The 23,227-nt window shown below is 36.9% G+C and overlaps 2 protein-coding genes across 4 annotated transcripts in view; both read right to left on the bottom strand.

Annotated features, from left to right (window-relative positions):
* The window catches only part of LOC311091595 (NACHT, LRR and PYD domains-containing protein 3-like), a 34,466-nt gene extending 31,637 nt beyond the window's left edge, over positions 1–2,829 (bottom strand). For 2 of the 3 annotated variants that reach the window (XM_084127581.1, XM_084127583.1), the window contains exons 1-3: positions 2,330–2,829; positions 1,663–1,742; positions 1,241–1,348 (exon numbers count right to left, since the gene is read on the bottom strand). In XM_084127581.1, the coding sequence (XP_083983707.1) occupies positions 1,241–1,348; positions 1,663–1,742; positions 2,330–2,377 (236 nt within the window). In that variant the 5' untranslated portion in view covers positions 2,378–2,829. The remainder of the gene's footprint in view (positions 1–1,240; positions 1,349–1,662; positions 1,743–2,329) is intronic. The other variant, XM_084127582.1, reaches the window with a different exon arrangement.
* Positions 2,830–17,950: 15,121 nt separating this feature from the next.
* LOC311091537 (E3 ubiquitin-protein ligase RNF14-like) lies at positions 17,951–23,002 on the bottom strand. The gene is made up of 7 exons (XM_084127495.1): positions 22,749–23,002; positions 22,044–22,204; positions 21,529–21,659; positions 20,845–21,348; positions 20,497–20,719; positions 18,744–18,916; positions 17,951–18,369 (listed from the first exon to the last, which is right to left on the bottom strand). The coding sequence occupies exons 2-7, from the start codon at positions 22,192–22,194 to the stop codon at positions 18,229–18,231; spliced, it is 1,323 nt and encodes a 440-aa protein (XP_083983621.1). The 5' UTR covers positions 22,195–22,204; positions 22,749–23,002; the 3' UTR covers positions 17,951–18,228.
* Between the last annotated feature and the right edge of the window lie 225 nt (positions 23,003–23,227).

Below are 23,227 nucleotides of genomic sequence, written 5' to 3'. Positions count from 1 at the left end.
AGGATAATTAATTCAAATTAGTCGTTAGATTAGTCGACTAATCGATAAAATAATCGCCCGACTAATCGTTTAATAAATAATCGTTTACCCCAGCCCTAATCTATAGCATCTCCGCGTCAGAGTTAGTACTGGTAGCTGCGCCGCTGGCGCCCAACTGAGAAACGATGGTGGGGTCGACCGAGCCCGACCAATATTCCTCAGAAGCAGCAATGGAGCGAGGCATTTTAAACAACGCTCGCGTTCCTAAAAGCAAACAGTAATATCAAAAGACATGCGTAGGTCGTCGGATAGCGACAGCAGAGCGGCGACAGGGGAAGACGACTTCTGTGTCGAAGGCGATATCTGCTGTAGGGCTGCACACTCTAACTGTAGGGCTGGTTTCAATGGCGAAAGGCTTGCAGAGGACGTGAAGTATGTCGCTGAAGGAGATGAATCTGCTATAATGGCTGTTTTGGGGGCTAATATAGGCTCGGGCCACACCTCCTTGGCGCCCGCAGCATTGGTGTGCACTCTCTCTGACTTATGTAGGCTACAGGCAATGTCACTTAATTAGTGTAGACAATGTAAAAGATGAAAGACAAAGCCGATCCCTCAATAAAAGCCTTCAGAATACATTTAAGTATAAAACTGGAAAAGTTGATGCTTGTAGCCTATACTGAAGTGGATCTGACTCTGACTCATGCCAAAAGGACAGATAAATCAACAGCCTCCTAATCAAAATCCCCAGGTTTTATGACTAACCTGTGACACTTGCTGGAGAACATAATGTGTCAAAGATAATCAATGTCTCTTAACAACTCCATCCACTTAGTTGATTTGGTCACACTTTATATTAGGTGTCCTTGACTACTATGTACTTACACCAAAAAATAAGTACAATGTACTTATTGTATTCATTTTGTATTGCAAAACACTTGTGCTGCTATTGAGGTGGGATATGGGTAAGGTTAGGGACAGGTTTGGTGGTATGGGTAAGTTTAAGGGTGGGTTAAGGTGTAAGGGAAGGCTTAACAGTGTAATATATATGTATAATATATATGTAATAACAGAAATGAATTACAGCTGTAATTACATGCAGGTATTTTGAATACAAGTACAACGTAAAAACATGTGTACTTACACAATAAGTGCAATGTATAAAAAGATTAATTTAAATGTTAGTAAATAGTAGTTAAAGGCACCTAATATAAAGTGGGACTTTTCACAATTTCCATGTTATATTTGTAGGTCATCTAATTACCTGTAACCAGGAGGAAAGGCTTCACCATTGAATTTTGGAGGGCATCCCATTGACTGCTCACTTTTCATGGACACACAACTGGGCTCTGATTTGTCGTGGTGGACGGGCCTTAAAGATCACAAATATATAAAATAATATGTTTTAGAAGTCACTTAATGTTATGCCATGTTTGTTGCATAGCAACATGCTAAGTCTAGGACTACATCTAACGGAAACATGCCACTTAATGAATTTGTATAAAAATGTTTCAAAGTTTAAAGTTTATAAAAGCAATAAGGAACTCAATCACTCTGTATTGTGAAAACAGCGTTCAAGCTCTGATCTCTACGTGGATGTTTTGTAATGTATGTATTTAGTAATATGGCTGTATGAAAAGATGCCATTAGATCTTTTAATAGTGACTTAAATGTGAGTAGCTATACCTGATTCCTGAATTCTCCATCTCTAAATGTTTGTTTTTGTTGTCCTCATGAAGGACTCCACCGCTGACTCCAAGAAACAACTACACAAATAAAAAGCCACAAAATGATTACTGAAAGTTAAATGAGGAGAGACAAAGAACCTGAGTGTGTTCTGTTTGGATAGATACACTCATGAGAGCCTGCATGTCCATCATTTTAGTCGTATTTTAGCTTTTATGCTTTATCTTAAATAACATGGAGTATTTATTTTTATTTTTTTACAAAATATATTTAACATTTTTAAACATATAAATGTTTATAAATGCCAAGTAATATCAATTGTACTGTCACGATCCAGGTTCTGTGCCTTTTGTTTTGTATGGTGAATTCAAAAGCAAAGGAGAGTTTGATCCAAATGCAGTGAGTTTAATAATAAACAAATCCAAACAAAAGATTTGACAAAAGATTCACTGCACATGCTCTGAGACAAAAGATTCATGCTGTTCCGATTTAGCCTACTACAAAGTCTAGGTTATGATAGCCTATTGAAAAAAAAAAAGGAAAAAAAAAAAATAGACTTAAAATTAACTAAATGCGTTTAAACTGCAGCTGACAAAAACCCAAAGGACTGAGTCGCAGTATACTAGATCATAATCTACCATTTTTAACACCTCGCCATAACACTTACCTTGATCGTAGGATATTTCGGTAGACAAATTGTTGCAAAAGCCTTCATAAACTTTTAGGTCACAATAAACATTGCGGCGTTTGTTGCTCTTTGTTTTGCGTGCCAGCATTTCTACCGCCTAGAAGTAAAATGACAAAAAGACACATTTCGAAAGTAACAGCTGAAGAGCGAATAGAAACCTGAAAGAGATAGATAGCGACCTTTGTAGCAACCGCTAAACTCTCTAGAGAAAAGCGGTGTTGATGTAAACAGGAAGAGGTCTATCTGCGTCGCACTATCTCATGCAAGTGCGGACCGGTAAGTTTATGATCACGAATATGGGTCCTGCCATAAATGGGGGAAATCCCATTTAATCTAAAAACAGTGCCGTATAAATCGCACCAGTCCAATCATTTATTATGAGCCGCTCTGCTGAGTAGGATGAAGCTGCAGACTCGGAGCCTGCATCTACAGTCCCGCACCCAGAGTCCCGCATTCTCAGACCCCTCGTTTTTCGAGACAGCGCCTCCTATAAATCGGATAAACATTTGAAGAACTTAAGCCGAAACGTGAGTAGCCTATCGTCAATTTTATTTAGCGAAACATACTCATTCGATTTCTTTTTTAATCAAACTACTTTATACTTTACTACTTTACTTTATAGCTCATCGATACACAAACATATGAATAGTCCATTTAATATTTGTAAAGATAGTTTGTAACAAAATTTGAGCCGTTAATGTATGTTTTTTCGCCTTTTTTCCCCGAAAATATTTTGATAGCTAACGTTAGCCTTTAACCTTGGACTTTTTGTAGACAAGCCATTGTAAAAGTTGTATTAAAATTAGTTGACATTAAAGTAGACCAATTAATTAAGTGTGTTAATATCAAAGAATGTCATCATTAATTATTTAATCAGATTTACCTTTTGACCTATTTTTAATTACCGGACCTTTTCTCCTAAAACTATAAATTGAATTAATTAATGCCGGAGTAATTATTTTACTTTATATAATTTATGTAGACTACTTAAATTAGTTCGTATAAAACGTAAGTATTAAAATTAATCAATATTAATTTAACTGTGATATGAAGTTATTGCCAGCCATTTACAACTCATACAATTGCCTAATGATCAAATTTACTATGCCTTCACTGTATTAACCAGTCTATGGTATTAACATGTGAGCTAGAATGTGTCATTTGGCCTTTTGTTTGGGTTGCTTCTTTTAATTTGTATTGACTGAAATGTTTTATATATTAATTAATTTATTTATATGGACAGGCCATCATTCATGGCCTATGTGAGATTGATTATCAATGATTTATGCCAGTTTTGTTTATTTTATTTGCCAATTTCTATAAAAATGCTCTCTGTTGCAGGGACATACACGTGTGTGTTTGTGTGTGTTTGTGTGTGTGTGTGTGTGTGTGTGTGTGTGTGTGTGTGTGTGTGTGTGTGTGTGTGTGTGTGTGTGTGTGTGTGTGTGTGTGTGTGTGTGTGTATGAGATAGAAAGTTTGTTCCACTTTGGGTTTATGCTCTAGGACCAGACCTTGATTTAAATGTACATTTTTTTTAGATTTATGCCAGTTTTATTTATTTTATTTGCCAATTTCTATAAAAATGCTCTCTGTTGCAGTGACATACATGTGTGTGTTTGTGTGTGTTTGTGTGTGTGTGTGTGTATGAGATAGAAAGTTCGTTCCACTTTGGGTTTATGCTCTAGGACCAGACCTTGATTTAAATGTACATTTTTTTTAGATTTATGCCAGTTTTATTTATTTTATTTGCCAATTTCTATAAAAATGCTCTCTGTTGCAGTGACATACATGTGTGTGTTTGTGTGTGTTTGTGTGTGTTTGTGTGTGTGTGTGTGTGTATGAGATAGAAAGTTCGTTCCACTTTGGGTTTATGCTCTAGGACCAGACCTTGATTTAAATGTACATTTTTTTTAGATTTATGCCAGTTTTATTTATTTTATTTGCCAATTTCTATAAAAATGCTCTCTGTTGCAGTGACATACATGTGTGTGTTTGTGTGTGTTTGTGTGTGTGTGTGTGTGTATGAGATAGAAAGTTCGTTCCACTTTGGGTTTATGCTCTAGGACCAGACCTTGATTTAAATGTACATTTTTTTAGATTTATGCCAGTTTTGTTTATTTTATTTACCAATTTCTGTAAAAATGCTCTCTGTTGCAAACACATACATTTGTGTGTTTGTTTATGTGTGTGTGTGTGTGTGTGTGTGTGTGTGCGTGTGTGTGCGTGCGTGTGTGTGCGTGTGTGTGCGTGTATGAGATAGAAAGTTCGTTCTACTTTTTATTTATGCTCTAGGACCAGACCTTGGTTTATATGTAGAAATTTTCAGATTTATAATGGATTTAATTTTATTTTTTTTGACAAACAAAATAAAAAAAAGTCATTTTTTTCATTTTCCCATTCATTTTCAATGTGGGGTCATTTTGACCCCAAACAGCTTAAACGGTAAAAAAAAAAATTTACACACCTTTAGAACAACCAAATCAAGCCCAGTTTTTTGTGCATGTTTAGATAGGTTATTTAGGAAAAGTCCCAGAGTTTCATGCCCCTGATATGAAGGTAACATTTTTAAAAAATGAAAGAAAAGTCCAGTGGGGTCATAATGACCCCAAACAGCTATTAAAGGTTAAACCTTTAAAATGGAGTTTAGAAAGATATATGTAACCACAGTCGTTAGCTTTGGTTAACTATTGAAGCCTTTTCTCTTGTCAAAAGGCTCAACGCGACCGCCGACTTTGTTTGCGTGCAGATTAATTTCCGCCTATTTTAGACAGCCTAGTATTTTGGTATTGCGCACTCATATCTCTTAAACGTTTAAAATGGAGTTTAGGAAGATGTATGTAACCACAATCATTAGATTTGAATAGTTCTTAAAGCCTTATCTCTTGTCAAAAGGCTCAATGCGACCGCATACTTTGATGAACACTGCCGGCAGCAGCGACGTCTGTGTCTGTACCATTCTAATCAATGACAGCGTAACCTCGTATCTCCCCGCTCCCAAGTCATAAATCTCCTATCTCCGATTAAACATGATTTTGCGGAAATGTTGTGTTAATGTTGGTATACAACAGTATATGATAGAAATATAAGTTATAATACCAACTTTAACGACACAATGTTTAATAACTCAAAAAATATGCAGTTTTTTTAATTTCCTGAAAAATAATGGTTTTGGAGATACGAGGATTCCGCCCGACAGCGACGATTTGCAAAAAAAAAATTTTTATTTATTATTACACAATATTTTTGACAATGGCATTCATCTTTTATTTTAGTGAAGTCGAGGAATTGCAAAAAGAATGAAAAAAGAAGGAACATTCGCCTACCAGAAAGTAATTATTTTACCTTATGCATTTACATTACATTTTACATTTATTCATTTAGCAGACGCTTTTATCCAAAGGCGACTTATAAATGAGGATTTTTTTTTTATGCAATTGAAGATGAAAAGTAAAGTCACTAACACAATTCTTTCTTCCTTTTTTCTTTGCTTTGTCCTGTTTACAGCAAGATGTTTAGGTGATCGTTAAATAAAGTACAGAATTGTTTATTATTGGTGTTTTGTCTATTCTTATTTGAGTTTTGCTTTGCATTCAAAATATCAAAAAACAGGTTTTGTAATGTTAGCATGGTATAATGTTAATTAGACCATTTGAACTGAAAGAAAAATTGGAATTTGAATAGAAAAAAACACTGTAGCAATATAATATCACAATATTTTTCAGAAGATAGTTCAATCTGTAATTGTATCCCTTCCATCAGTAATTTTCTTTCAATTACACCCACGCTCAAAAAATAACTACTGGGTAATTTGTTAGTCAGAGAACACTGGGTTTTTCTGGCACATGAATTAAGCAGGGAACACAATCTTATTATTAATATTTATTAATATTTATTTGGATCACTTTAAATAAAACGAGACAGTAATATTGCATCCTATTGTTTTCAATGGCATTTGGATAAGGGTGTTATACGATCTTCGAAACAGTAGGAGGCGCTGTCTCGAAAAACGAGGGGTCTGAGAATGCGGGACTCTGGGTGCGGGACTGTAGATGCAGGCTCCGAGTCTGCAGCTTCATAATGTTGGCTCTGCTTGGTCCAAATACTTCGTCAAAATTACCGTCAAAATAAATGAGGTAGCCTACAGGACGCAGTATATTCACGGGTGGCTTCATGCACGCAATAGTGAGATTGCAATAGTCAGTTGAGCAATAGTCTATGAGAACGCAATAGTTCTAAAACACAGCACATCTTTTAGTGCTATGTGTTAAATTGGTGCGTGCGCTCTCTGACTTATGACCAGTATATGCAGGCACTTTATTAGTAGACAATGTAACGTACGCCAATAGCAGCTGCAAAGCAGAAGCACTGTGGGAAGCCGTTGTCAATTTAGAATCACATATATTTGATTTACCTGAAAAGATCATGCAGGACATTTAACTGCTGTAGAGATATGCTGTAGCCTAATCTATCCCATGTAACTGTCCCAGAGCTCATCTGAAAGTCCTCCATCACCTTTAAACATTTTCCTTTTTGAATTCCTTTTTGATATTTGAAGATATCACTGTGAAAAAAATATATTACAAGTTTTGTGTAAATTAATGTTTGAATATGCAAATGAGGCCTTATATACGCTCATTTGCATATTTCCAAAAACAAAATCTGGAAATTGGAAAGGACCAGGTTTAAACTTCGTGGTTCTATTTGTTGATATATTAGATGAAAGGGCTTTTACAGAGGGGATTCTGGATATCTTTCTTGACTACCTCAGTGACTTCAGCATGGGTGATGGACGAGTCCACCTCTGAGCCCCCAGCCTCTGCTTCCTCAATGGAAGACGTGTCGGTGGGATTGAGGAGATCCTCGAAGTATTCCTTCCACTGTCCGATGACATCCCCAGTCGAGGTCAACAGCTGCCCACCTCCACTGAAAACAGCATTGGTAGGGCACTGCTTCCCCCTCCTGAGGCGCCGGACGGTTTGCCAGAATCTCTTCGAGGCCGACCGTTAGTCCTTCTCCATGGCCTCACCGAACTCCTCCCAGGCCCGATTTTTTGCCTCCACAACCACCCGGGCTGCAGTCCGCTTGGTCTGTCGGTACCCTCAGGAGTCCCACAAGCCAGTCAGGCCCGATAGGACTCCTTCTTCAGCTTTACGGCATCCCTTACTTCCGGTGTCCACCACCGGGTTCGGGGATTGCCGCCTCGACAGGCACCGGAGACCTTACGGCTACAGCTCCAAGTGGCCGCGTCAACAATGAAGGTGGAGAACATGGTCCACTCGGACTCTATATCTCCAGACTCCCTCCCTCCAGACTGGATCCCAGAGCTTTGGGATCCAGTCAAAGCTCTGCCAGAGGTGGGAGTTAAAGATCTCTCTGACAGGGGATTCGGCCAAACGTTCCCAACAGACCCTCACAGTACGTTTGGGTCTGCCGAGTCTGTCCAGCTTCCTCCCCCGCCATTGGATCCAACTCACCACCAGGTGGTGATCAGTTGACAGCTCCGCCCCTCTCTTCACCCGAGTGTCCAAGACATACGGCCGGAGGTCAGATGAAACGACCACAAAGTCGATCATTGACAAGCTGGACAAGCTATAACTAGCACAGAAGTCCAATAACAGAACACCACTCAGGTTCAGATCAGGGGGGCTGTTCCTCCCAATCACACCCCTCCAGGTGTCACTGTTGCTGCCCACGTGGGCGTTGAAGTCCCCCAGTAGAACGACGGAGTCCCCAGTCGGAGCACTTTCCAGCACCCCTCCCAGAGACCCCAAGAAGGCCGGGTACTCTACACTGCCGCTTGGCCCATAGGCGCACACGACAGTGAGAGACCTATCCCCGACCTGAAGGCGCAGGGAAGCGACCCTCTCGTTCACCGGGGTGAACTCCAACACATGGCGGCTGAGCTGGGGGGCTATAAGCAAACCCACACCAGCCCGCCGCCTCTCACCATGGGCAACTCCAGAGTGGTAAAGAGTCCATCCTGTCTCAAGGAGTGTGGTTCCAGAGCCCAAGCCGTGCGTGGAGGTGATCCCGACTATCTCTAGCCGGAACCTCTGAACCTCACGCACAATCTCAGGCTCCTTCCCCGCCAACAGGCACTCGCATACGAGCCCCAACCCCGGGCCTGGCTCCAGGGTGGGGCCCTGGCTGCGCCATGCCGGGCGACGTCACGGTCCTTGAATTTATTGTCATCATAAGGGTTTCTGAACCGCTCTTTGTCTGACCCGTCACCTAGGACCTGTTTGCCTTGGGAGACCCTACCAGGGGCATATAGCCCTTGACAACATAGCTCCTAGGGTCCTTCGGGTACTCAAACCCCTCCACCACGGTAAGGTGGCAGTTCAAGGAGAAGAACAAAACCAGTCTTTAATAAATCCACAAGAAACACTCAGGAAATTGTAGGAGTAAACATTAACACAACCACGTTAAATAAAGACGATACTGGACATATGAACTGAGAATACATATGAACTTAAATACATTGGGAGAGTAATCAAGATTTTTTTTTTTTTTTTTTTAAAGGAGTGTAGAACAAATTAACCACCAAGGAAACTAACTAGAGAAAACAGGCAACACAGGGAAAACAAAACAGTGAAAACCCTAATTTGGACAGGTAACAGATATTTGCCTCTGATCAGTTAAAAGCTAATAAATATAACCCCAAATCAAGAACCGTGACATTTACAAATGTAAGCTTGTCTGTAGATCTAGATTTAAAATAAATAAAAAACTCTACATCAGTTTAGTTGCACATTGAAAGTGATAGTCAATATATAATATAGAAAATATATTTTAGTTATATTTTTTTAGCTGTCATAATTATTATTGATCCCGTATTGTTTGTTTTTTTTGTTTTTTTTTGGATAGGCCTGTGAAGTTCTGGAAGAATCTTTTATGGAGAAACATGAACAAACTGGAACTTTTTGGACCCATACATAAGCAGTAGGTCTGGTGAAGGAATGGCTCATGAACATGTCATACAGAGCTGTCTGATTATGGAGCACTTTGCTGCAGCAGGAAATGAAAATCTTGCAGGAATAGCCTTTAGTAGTTTTCCAGAGGTTTCTCTGTTCTTACACAATACACTTTATGAAATACCATTATGTGCAAAAAAAATACATTAGAGCAAACACAGTATAAATATAAACAAACACAAATATAAACAAACACAGTATAAATGTTCATTTGATGGCACATGGATATGTAACCTATATGCAATGGCACTTGAAAATTAGATTTTAAAAAAACATTGTGTCATCAGCGTGTCAGTAGTGATGAAGCCATTTTTATGCATTCATTTTAATAGTTACAAACGTTCTCATGGTTGAATCATTATTGTTAATTTTCTAATTAACTTCAACACTAGTGGAAAGTTTCAATTCATATGAGTGATTTGAAAAAAAAAAGTATATATATATATATATATATATATATATATATATATATATATATATATATATATATATATATATATATATATATTATATTATATATACTTTTTTTTTTAAATATATATATAGCTTATCAATCAGATATCTGCTGTCACAAATCAGTCCACTGTAGATGAGTTGAAGAACCCACATGCAGTTTTATTCAATCCAAACATGAACACAAGCAAAGACTTGACTTGGCAAAGAAACATGAGACTCACCAGCAGCAGATAGACACTAACAATACACAACAAGGTAAGGCAAACAAGAGGGCTTAAATATACATGGACTAATCATATAACACGGAACACCTGGAATAATCAAACAATAAGCTAATGACTAAACTGAACATAGAAACACATGAGTAGAATAAACCAATGAAAACATAGCACATATAGCAAAGTAGGGATGGCACTGGTTTTTCCAGAACGAGTCCAATACTGATACTTTTAGTTTTAGTACTTGCCGAGACCGAGTAGTGATACCTGTATTTTCATTGCATTTTTAATAAAAATAAAAAAAATGGGAAGAGAAACCAAAAGAATATGAATCAAATTAGTTTGCTTAGCAAATAGATATTTCCTTCAGTTATTTTCATGCCTAATTATGCCTGATAAAATTTATTGTAGGAGCTTCTGTTACTTTCACTGTTCATATTATTTCTGTCATATTTTATCTTTAATTAAATAGCACGGTGAATATTTAGAGCTGCTCCAGCAGGGCTCAACCAGTCAAGAGCAGTGAACTATTTTCTCTCTCTTTTGTTGTTAGTTTAATATTGAGGACAAAGACAGCAGTAAGTTTATTAGGCTGCTGTCACTTTAAGAGCTGCAGGCATCCAACATACACACATATTATTTTCAACTGTTGACATTCACTTAAAGGAACTGTATGTAAGATTGTGGCCAAAACTGGTACTGCAATCACTTTCAAATTACTGTAGAGCAGTGTATCCCCTCCGCGTAAATATCAACTCAATAAAATTAAGTAAAAATTACTCAGCTTTTCTGATACTGGGGTTCCCATCATGCACTGGACCTTGAATAATTAATGAGGTTAATTTTTCACTGGTTTCCAGCTGTATTTACACTGTTTTATCATTGCTTTTGTTGTCAGGATTAGTAACTTGTCATTTTGTGACATTTCGAGTAAATTTTCTGCTCAAAATGACACATTCAAACACAAAAATGATCCATCAAATGTTACCGTCATTGTGTATTGTCTACCAAGTATTGAGGTCTTTGCATTCACGTGATACTTAACATCTGACATGCTGTAGTATAAATCAGTGGTTCTCAACTCCAGTCCTCGTGACCCACTGCTCTGCACATTTTGGATGTCTCTCTTATCTGACACACTCAGTTCAGTTCATGGAGTCTATCCTACACTGTAAAAAATGGCTGTGAAATCTACAGTTATTTACTGTAGATTTCACAGTAACATTACTGTATAAGATTTTTTTTATTTTACAAAAATCAGTTTTATATATTTTATATATTTTTTCTTCAGAAGCAGGAGAGATAAACGTGCATGTTTCCAGAGCTGTTTCTGAGGTGCAGGGCGAAATCATAGGGCGAAATCAAAGCGCCGGCAGAGTGGGCGGGGTTTACCCAGTCTAGAAAGTTCTAGAATCTGTTGGAAAAAAGCGCGAAAGAAGCAGCACTTGAATTTATGACTCGTCGTCAGTGACAGAAAAGCTCCGTTAATTCTCAAATGTACGTTTCTTTACACACGGCTTTGTCTTGTGGCTGTATTTATTTTGTTTTCGTCTTTGTGTTGATTTCTTTCACTTTTTGCCTGAGAGGAATTCAGCGAAAACGTTTCAGTAAGAGCTCCGACGGAGACGTTTTCACAGCCGTTAATAACAGACTATTATTTAAATTTACGTTTCTTTATACATGGCTTTGTCTTGTGGTTGTAGCTGCTATTTATTTTGTTTTCGTCTTTGTGTTGATATCTTTCACTTTTTGCCTGAGAGGAATTCAGCGAAAACGTTTCCGTGAGAGCTCCGACGGAGACGTTTTCACAGCCTTTATCGTTAATGTATTTTTCCCACCCGTGGCCTCTACTGGAGTTTCCATCTTGGAATCGCGGATCCTTCACCAACTGCTTATCGGGACTTCCAGAAAATTAGTAAGTACATTTACCATCACTACTAGGAGTAAAAGTTAAGTTAAAAAAATAATAATAATTCAGTACCACACCCTTGTGGTAGGCCTACTGCTAAGCTAACGTTAAACCAGGACTTAAAAGGAAAATTGATGGAGTTGATTTGGCTTGCTCTGTTGAAGGTTGTAACTAACGTTATGTGTCAGCAAAATTTCCAAGCTTACATGAACATCTTCATTGGCATAAGTTATTAAAGATGGCACAAAAGTGTCATGCCCTTATATTAATTGTTTAAAACATTTCCGTGTCCGTTCAACCTTTGCCTCGCACTTGAATCGGAAATACGTATATCTAGTTCTCCACGTATTAGCCAAAGTTCTACCAGTACTAGTACTAACATCACCTGTGCCTCCGTGTCATCAGACAGTGAACTACTAGATCACACTTTTCAGACAACCTTTGACGATGATAATGACAACACAAAGGTTTATAGAATGTATTGCTATGAAATATAATTTTTGTGATGACTGTTGTCTTTACTAAGGAGAGACAATCCTGACTGCAAAAAAATGGATGCTGTCGATCGAGGGGAGGGTCGTAATCCCACCTGCTCACATGGCGGACTTCACCACTGCCTTGGCCGCTCTCTTCGCCTGTTACTACGTATTCAACCTAGAGTATCAGGTGGAAGCCAGCACAACACTGGAGTTTGTTCAGAGGTATTTTTTATCTTAAATAGTTTTATTGCAGTGTAAAAGCAAATTGACAATTGAAAAGCTGTTCAAAATCATCTTCTCCCTTTAAAATTAGGGGTGTGAACCGACACTGGTCTCACGGTTCGGTTCGATTACGATTATGTCATCGATTCAGTTCAATTCGATATCACAATGCATCGCGATGCACTGCATTCTCAATTTTAATTTTTTCTTCAAAAGTGATGTGTGCTTGCCTGTTCAAACAGTGACATTACAGTTGGGAGTAAAGCTTGTTTATGCCATTAAGAAAAGGAAAGTCTGTCATATAAATTTTGTTTTAAAGAAATGTTAATTTAAAATCAGCACTCATTAATCAGTGTATTATGTTACCATTAAAGATGCGCACATCAACCGTCGCCGAATCTGCTGTTGAAGGTTACGATCATCCATTTATTATCACGCATAACAACACAGAATAATTGTAATTTGACCATCGGGTGCGGATACTTAAGTCAGAGAATATTGTCGTCCAGTTGTGTAAATGGGGTCCATTGAATCCCATTGCGCCTGTTGTCAGTGGCTTGCCGCATGATCTAGTCGGCCGCATGATCTAGTCGACCTTCGAAGAGGAATGGTAATCGAGAAAGTAGACAGCCTTCACTAACTCCTGTTGAGGTGTGAAATGCCTCTGTCAGCTGGCCTTTATGATTCTACATTGCTCACTGCACTTACAGTTATTCATTAATGTGTACATATTGTCCCATCCCCTAACTCCTATACTCATGTTCATAGGTTTTTAGTCAGGATTAATCCTGACTCTAACAAGTGCACTGCCAAGGAGTAGATGAGCAAGACGACTGGGAGAGTGGTGAAGCGGAAGACTTCATATATGAACCTCCATGTATTTGCTAACTGACTAGATACAGGTGAGGTTCTGATAATAGCTTTAATAACAATTATAATATTAATAATAATATATTAATAATATAGGTATATGTGGGTATAATATAATTAATCATAATTTGATAATAATAATAATTATTAGGGATGCACCGATACTGGTATCGATAGGGCTGGCTATTGTTCAAAATCTTTCGATCCGGTGCCATTTTCGATACCTCAGTTTCGATACCGGTTCCTAACGATACTTTTTTCGATACCAATTTTATGAAATCCATTTTAACAAGATTACATAACACATACCTCAGACAGATGTAAATGGCAAAGAAAGTCAAACAAGACATAATGTAGCTTATCAACGTTAACTGACGAGAGAGAGAGAGACTTGTTGATTGCTCTTGATTGACTAAATCATATATGCAAGTAAAACATAAACTGTTACCTTATTTATTAGGGCTGGGTAAAAAAATATAGATTTTTTGATTTTAATCCATTCTCATTTTTACAAAACTGATATTGATTCTTAAACATTTTCATCGAGACATCAGTAGCTATATTACTAATATCAGTGATACACACCTTCATTCATAAAAATATATTCCATTAACATATAGGGCTGGGTAGGGATGGGTACCGAAAGCCGGTATTAAACGCGCCCCGGGGCTGAATTTTGAAAGACCGCTGTATCGATAAGCTCGAACGTTATCGATTCTGCTGTCGGTACTTGGAAAAATACACGTAATGTTATTATTGCTATAAAGACGTTTTATCTCGCCAGCCATTTATATATACCATAATATTAAAACATTTCGACAGCCCTAATGAGTGACGACGGAGGACAGAACTAAACATTCAAACATAGCCTGGTTACACTTCAGATTTGTGATTAGTCTGATTTTATTTTAGATTTTGGCTTCCAAAGATTATAATAATAATATATTTGAGGTAAAACCATTAAAAACTATAGCTGCATTCCCTTCGCAGCAGTAGGCTACGCTCTCATTTTTCCATAAAACTCAAACGTAACGACAGAATCAGATTCAGCATTCAGTGATTGTTGTAAAATGCAGTCTAGCTACTGTTGCTAAATTGTGGGATGCGTTTAATAATAAAGAGCTATTAATAGCACAAAATATGCTCATGAGATGCTGTTCCTAAGGCGGCGCGCGTGCTCCGAAACACACCGCAACGAGATGAGCAAATTATACTTTCGGTTTCATGTACCGATGTTTCATGTATTCAGTAAGTTATACTTAACGATCAAATGTACACAAAAATATGTCTAAAATGGACGTAGTTATGGAAATAGTTGGGAGAAAATATAGTGCATCAGTCGCCTATTAGATCTGCACTCGGTCTTAATGAGGCAGTGTCTAATAAACATGCTGACGATTGAGCCATTACTGCGAATTAAACAACAAAAGGCAAAGACGAAATCACTCACAGCTCTTGAATGAACAACTTCAGCTTTAATAAGCATTAATCTATCTATGATAAACTATGCAGCATTATTTTACATTTGATTACTTTAATAGAATTCTGTTTAGACCATAGCCTACCTGAACATTAGTAGACCTTCCTGAAATTAAAGCACTGTGTAGACCTATATAGTGTGTATCTTTTTAATTGTTTATCTTTTTATATATATATATATATATATATATATATATATATATATCAAAAAGTACCGACAAGAATACCGTTAAAGTACCGGATCGATAAGCAGTATCGGTAAGAGTAGTAATACCATTAAAACCTTAACGATTCAGATGTTCCAATTCGATTTCGATTCGCAAGCTTTCGATTCTCGATTTTAAATTAATAAAAAGAAATTAAGAGCCACAAACCTGTATATTAAACTCTTTTTATTTTAGGTACACTTGGGTACATTAAAACAGAACCCAACTCTATATTTCAAATGAATAGACAGGATTGTTATGCAAGTCAGAGCAGTCGCTTGCCTTGATCAAACATGATCAGGTTATTTTATGTTTAAGATTAAACATACATAAAATCTCACAGCATTAGCTGTGGAGGCTGCAAGCCTATGAACAGTGTAGGAAAACTTATACCGGCTTTTGGGTGAATATCAGGGCCTGAATTTCTGTGATTTTTTTTTTTTTTTTTATTATTATTTTTTTGTTGATTTTTAAATGACTGATTTGGTTTTAGAATCTGTGGATTAATATACTCAACCTACAGGCTAAAGTGAATCAATGTTGCAGGAATTTACCGCATTATAAGTGGGAGACCAACGGGAATGATTAAAATGCGCAAAATACCATGCCGAAATTAGAGCCCTGAATATGGAAAAAAACGATTCGTGGTCCCTAAGAATCGATTTTGAATCGACCACATTTTAAAAAACGATTAATCGAAAAATCAAATTTTTTTGCCCAGCCCTATTAACATACAGCCGTAAAACTTGAAAATCAGTGTTTAGCTGATCTAATGTGTTTTCTTCTTTAATTTCAGGGCTCCAACTAGGATTCTAGGTCTCCAAGGTCAGGGCATGCAAGAGGTCATAGACCTTTGTCAAGTGGCAGGGGAAGTTTATTTTCCTTTCTGTTTTAAATGTTCATACAAATGTTAAATATTTTATTGTTTAATGTTTTATTTTATTTCAATATTGCCATAGTGTTATTTATTGCTCTTTAGAATGTGGTAATAATCAGTTATTTGCACGGCTTCAAAGTAGTTACATTTTTTGACCGTATTGTATCAATTTGCATTATTGTTCCGTCATAGCAACCAGTCATGCGGAACTAGTGAATGAACTAGTAACAGTTTGCTCTGTAACTTTACAAAACTTGTAATGAAATAGCCTCGTTTTGTAAAATCTTCTGCAATTGTAAAGTAAATTTAGCAACAGTAGAATAAGCGTGATAATAGACTTACCGCCATTAGACTATCCAAAGTTAACACACTCCGCTGGGCGTTGTGGCTGCATTACAAACATAGAATGTGCGTTAACTTTGGACGGTATAATGGCATGTTGTCCAATGTCCATTATCCCTTTATGTTGTACCTGTTTTGTCATTCCTGTTCACCAAATGTTTTTAAATAAATAACTATTAACAATTTTCTTATTGTCTGCAGTTGATTGCAATGTTTTAGAATATGAGTGATTCTTTTAATGATGGCTAATATTAAATCAGAGTGATACAGTATTTAAATTGTACAGTGAGAAACTGAATTTACAGTGATTAACTGTTATCTACTGTTTATAGTACTGTATTGCATACAATACATAAAAAACAGTGCTTAACTGTTTTTTTGTATGTAAATGCAATTGAAATCAGTATTTATTAATTTTTTCTACAGTAAAACAATCAATACTGTAAATACAACTAAAATCACAGTGTTTAATTGTTTTTTATTTTACAGTGAATACACAAAATACTGTAAATGGAAGTACAGTACCCTTACTGTAAAACGTATTCACAGTAACTTACTGGCAACAATTAGCCAGTAAGTTACTGTAAATACAACTAAAATCACAGTATTTAACTGTTTTTGATTTCACAGTGTATACATAAAATACTGTAAATAGAAGTACAGTACCCTTACTGTAAAAAGTATTCACAGTAACTTACTGGCTAATCGTTGCCAGTAAGTTACTGTAAATTTTACGGTCAATTTTTTACAGTGTAACGAGCTGATGATCTGGTTCAGGTGTGTTAAATAAGGGAGACATACACAATATGCAGAGCAGTGGGTCCCGAGGACTGGAGTTGAGAACTACTGGTATAAATTACTTAGATAATCTAAGTAAAGCACATACTATAAATGACTGGTATAATTCAATATTATTGTTTGAGTGAAATGTAATGCAAAGGAAATTTCAACTAAATCGATATTAATCGACCTTTTACTAGCCAAGTTAAAATTACTTATTTTCTGTGTTACTTTCACTTAACTAGGTTAAGTAAAGTTTACTTAATTCCATATTCCAAGTAAATTTAACTTAAAGATTTCGAATTAAAGCTACTGATGAATATGTTTAGGTTTTTACTTGGCAAATCTTTGTAAATTTACTAGCATTTTCTGAGTGAAAAAAGTTGCCTAGCTTTTTTCAAGTAAATCCTACTCCAAATTTTTTTCAGTGTGCAAATATGATTTAGTTTTAATTCAAATGACGCATGTATGCTGAGTGAACGATCATCAATCAAGATAATGCAACTCTCTTTACTGTCAGTTAACGTTAGTAATATGCTCCTCATTTTAATTTTTTGCTATCACCCTATCCGACCGAACTACAAACTTTCCAGCGATGTCAATGAAAAAGGGATGCGTGCTCGACAAGCTTGCGCATCTGTGCCGCTGCGCGCTCAGTCCACTCCGTGTTTATCAGCTCGCGCACAGCAGCTATTTATGCATAAATATTTCATTTGTTTAACATTCTATTAATTCGATACATTAACTTCATAGAAATCCTTCTCTGATATATCCATTCTGCTCTGTTTGCTCTATTGTCTGTGTGTTTTTTTTTTGTTTTGTTTTTTTGTCACAAGCAAATGTTGGTATCAGAGCATTTTAATGAGTATGAGTACCCAATCACAGTATCGGACCCGATACCTCAGAGCAAAGGAAACACATTACAAGATCACATGTGGAACAGGGGAATCACGACATAACCAGGAAACATGTCTGTGAGAAACTACAAAATAAGACCTGAACACAAACAAAACACAAACTAAAAACATCTGCCATATTTTTTAGTTAACGTATAGGCAAAAGCCACTATTCGTCGTTGTCTACCTGGTTGCACAGAGTGTTTCTGAAGTGGCTGTAGGGGTCCCTTCTGTCGAGAATTTCAAGGCAGATCCAGCAGAAATCCTGCCTACAAGTGGAGCAGGTCATGTGGTTACAGCCCGATATTTTCTATAAAAAAGAAAAGAAAAAAAGTCAGGGATGAAGGTGCACAAACATGAAGTTTTTGGAAAGTGTCAGATTACAATAACTGATGGATGTTTCTACATTTCAAGCAGTATTGTTTACCGTATTTTTAGATTCACTTTTAATAACTTGAATAACAAATTCACTTGAATAACAAATTGATGGAATTTAGGATCAAATCCGATCATGCACGTGTCTTATATACAAGGCCCCAATAATTCTGCTTCTGTGTCTATTGTTTTTCTCAGTCAACAAAAAGAGAAAATATAATTATTTTTATAAGATTTTTCTAAGGATCACAACTTTAGGACCACAAAAGTGAAATGTCTGTTTGCAGTCATGAGCTAGTAGTTGCTGACCTGTATGTTAACGCGACAGGAAGGGCAGCATTTAGAGTTCTCCATCACCCAGTCTTCGCTTAACGACTCTTCCATTGCTCTTTGAATCTGCCTCATTTTATAACTCATTTCAAGTTGTTTCTTCTCCTTTTCTCTGGCAGCAAGGTACTTATCCCTCAACCTGCGAAGCTCCTCTGTTAAAGAAATGCAGACCTATTATACTGAGCAAAGGAGAGTAAGAATGTCTTACATACATATACATACATATATACCTATATAAACATGCTGTAAAAGAACATACCAATACTGTATATATATATATATATTTATAAAATAATTTTATAACAGTTAGGCCCAGCCTCTCAATATTAACTTTTTTTAACGTTTACTTTAAATAAAATACTTTATCAAACTGTTCAAATAAAGCAAGATCACATTCATAATAATGATGTAGGAATGAATATCACAGATGCAATGAACAGATATTGTATAATGTCATATTTTATTCTAATGACAGTCCGCTAAAAACATTTTGTAAGGATGCTTGTGTTTTTGTGTATTGTGAAAAGCAAGTAATCCTTGCAAACCCCTTCAGTTGGACACTTTTTAGGTGGTGTTTTACAACACTAATGGCACCCAGGGCAGCATGAAAATGTCTGGATTTACTAAAGGTACGCAGTGACATATTAGCAACGAATAGGCATGGACACTGTTATTTTTTGTAGCTGAATTTCAGACCCGAAATTTTTGGGAGGAGAGTATTTGAATATTTGAAAAGTATCACTTATAGACAGCGTTGGAAGAAACACATTAACAATGTGTGTACGCAATCAGATTACTTTTTTTCAAGTAACTAGTAAAGTAACACATTACTTTTAAAAATACATCAAATTATCTCAGTTAATTTAGCTAAATAAGTAGGTTCCTTTGTTTTCCCAAGTATTAACTGACTGCTCTCCTGTCCTCAAGAAATCATGAGTGAACATGGTGTTATTAAAGTTATTAAATATGTGAGCATGCATTTACTCAATTGCAAAAAAAATATGGAAAAATGAATAACTGTAATGCAAACCTGCAATAATTAAGTGTTAAATAACACAAATAAATGTTTTATCCAATGTCTTTGCTGCTGACCTTCGATGATCCAATTCAACCATACTTATATACTAATACAAAAATTACTTTATATAAACATCACAGTTGTGTTACATTTTTTTGTTTTTATTGCTGAAGTAACAGTGTTGAAATTTCTTCTCCTGCATCCTTTTCTAGAATGAAAGCACAGCTGGAACATTTGTTACTACTGTACAGGTGTGATTTTGCATTTCCTTCAGAACTTTTCCCTTTTGGTGTGAATGGGCAATTTTTATTATTATTAAAAAACTAACAAGCAAGCCCAGCCCAGGTGAGAAAAGTAACACAAAAGTATGTAACACATTACTTTCCCATAAAAGTAACTAAGAAACGCAATTAGTTACTGTTTGGTAATGCATTTACTTTCAACTTTCCCCAACACTGATTATAGACACAAAAATTCTTCTTCTTTATTTTCTGCATTTCACATCTGTTTTAGCTGGTTGCCTAATCTAGCTTTATAATAATCCTGCCGTTGTATACTATGAATATTGTTGGGTCTGTGACAATTTCCTTCATCTATTGTTGCTTTGGATAAAAGCATCTACTAAATGCACAAATGTGAGTCGCTATTCAAATAAAATTGATTGACCTAACTCTACTTGTGTTTATGAACATTGCCACTCCACTGTGATCTTACCTTCTTTGCAGAGAGAGAGGGGATGATATGCTCGCTTGCAGAGGGTGCAGAAGACGAATCGGCAAGAGGGGCAGATGCCCATGTTGTCGTCAGGCTCGATCATCACAGCCATACAGCATTTCATGCGTGGACAATAAACAACATCTGCCATTAGGTTCAGACTCGACTGCAGGAGGAGGCGGTCATAGCGGGCAAATTCATCTTCACCCACCAGAAGTTTCACCTACAGTATAATAGCAGTACAGTGGCGTTAATTCCTCTTAATCTACTGTTCAAACAGCTAAAGTGCTTAATAGTCAAAACCTATTCATAGCTCATACTCAGGCACAAACACACAAGAAAAAGTACCTGTGCAGGAGAGGCCATGGACATACACTTGGGCTCAGGACAGGTAAGGCACTGGACTTTGCCATCTCTTATCTGGATCTGAAAGTATTCCTTCACACATGCCTTGCAGTAAACATGCTGACACTCTTTAAAGAGCAAAGAGTTGGAACCCAGATTCTCAGAGAAGCAGATTCCACAGGAAAAAACCTTGCTATCAAACTCCTTCTGTTTCTGAGCTTCATTAAAATCCAGCAGCTGGGTTAGTATATCTGTGTGAGGGTCAACTTCTTGGACTGCTCGTTGGTCCAACTCTTGCACTTTGCTCTTTTCTACAGCAGTGTCTTCTGCTTGGTTCTGACCAGATTCACAGTGAGGCTGCCCACCAATGGTTTGGACCTCGAGGGGAGACTGGATGTTCAGAAATTCCAGAGTTTCGCCCTTTAGAAACTGGATCCAGGTAAAAAGAACCACATTGCCCCTGTTCTCTTCCCAAAGTTCATCCAGTCTCTTGCAAAGTGCAGTGATCTTTTAGACATTAAATAACTTATTAATTGAGCAGAGATTATCTTAATGGTTATGCCATTATCATTATGCCAATATCATGCCAAAAAATAAAAGACCAAATAATTATATAAATAAAAATACAAAACTATTTAATGTTATCATCTAATTGCACAAGCTCACATCAATGCTAAAAATACAAACCTGAACTCTTGAAAGCCACTTGGAGCTTAAAGTAAAGACTGGAGCCGATGATGAAGGGTAGTCTGTAGGTAGTTCAAAACTCAGAACCAAGGGGGGTAGAAAGGATATTCCAAACTCTACGCATGCCTCTCCTATGAAAAATATGCACAAAACATCAGCTTATAAAGACTTTACTTAATATATATATTTTTTTTTTACTTTTTATCTCACACAGTGGACTTTTTTCTCACAATTGCGTTTTTAAAAAGTCAGAATTGTGAGATATAAAATCTTGCCACTTTTAATTTTTGGTACAGTTTGAATGCAAAGACGAAAAAATGTGACTTAATTGTGTGTTTGAAAAAAAAAGGCATAATTGTTGAGTATGAGAACTGCCTTTTTTTTTGCCTTGGTATCATGTTTATTATCATGGTTTAGTAAGTAGTCTAGTTAAAAATACAATATTTTTCAAAATCACAGTATGTTTTTACTTATTTATTTATTTATTTGTAAGCAAACCTTGCATAAAATCTTACCCTTGACTAGCAGTCTGAAGTTAGGAGGAACCTCAGGGCACAGATTGATCTTGCCCCTCTGTCTTGATTCTGTCCTGTGAAACTCCTCTTCGTCATATATGCTCTCTAGCGCCAGCAGTTCATCTGCTTGTGCTTCCTGGTCGGCTGACATTTGAACACTCCTGAGATAAAAACAAGTATTGTGAAACTTCTCCAATGGATTTTTAGACTGCTAACTGCTGAACTGATGCATGACAGCGCAAGAACAGGGACTGCATGTAGAATATTAAGTAGTTTTAAAGTCCACATAAAACAGTATTACACATTTAACTTCTGTAAAGGGATGTATTCACAAGGAAAACAGGATATTCAATGAGAAAACATAAAGCTGGACTTTATTTTATCCATGATTGGAAATGCATGAAAAGTGGTCTCTGAACGCCCCTAATAGATTCTGGCCTAATAGACACCTCACAAGGGAAAACAGTCAACTTTATTACGGTTACTTTTCTTAAATAAGACACCCTTGATGACTAATGCAGCCTTCAAATGTGACCTCCGGAGGACGGAGCCTCCGAAATGAGACGCAGCTGAAGTTATACTATCTGTATGCCTTATCACTAGGTGGCGATAGTGAAGCTTAAAAAGTGAGGAAAGTGAAGTAGAAGACGAGCTATACTATAGTGACAACATCAGCAGCTGTGACCGAAAGCTGATAAATGCTGCCTTCGGAGGCTGCATTTCAAGGTAGGAAGGCATCAAGGCACGTCCGAATCCAATGTTAGCTTCACTTCCTGTCTCCTGAGATACCTTCATCTGATCAAGTTTTGAAGACGGCATAGATGTATTCTTCACTGCCCTTGATATCCCACAATCCTGTGCTTTCCATTCTGTGACAGTTGAGCTAAAAAATAAAGATGGTGTCTGAAAGTTGCGGTTGGTGGACAATTTGTGTGTAAATGTACATTTTTAACTAACGTTTTCACTTCTGATGTCATTTATAGCGAGAAATTACTATTGTAGTAATTAGTAATTAAATATTCACCTAGTTTTCACCAAAGGTCACTCTATTTTGATGTAGATCATTAAACCATTACGCTGCCTCCAAAATCAGTTTCACGAGTTCACATCTACATATAATTAATACAATAAGTTTATGCGTATTTGGCGTGCTGTCCGGGGGGAGGGCTCCGAGCTCGGAGTTA

Source organism: Abramis brama (genome assembly GCF_963993115.1).
Source record: "Abramis brama genome assembly, chromosome: 10".
Classification (NCBI taxonomy): domain Eukaryota; kingdom Metazoa; phylum Chordata; class Actinopteri; order Cypriniformes; family Leuciscidae; genus Abramis; species Abramis brama.
The sequence above is the reverse complement of the archived record's forward strand: the minus strand, read 5'-3'. Positions and strand labels throughout refer to the sequence as shown.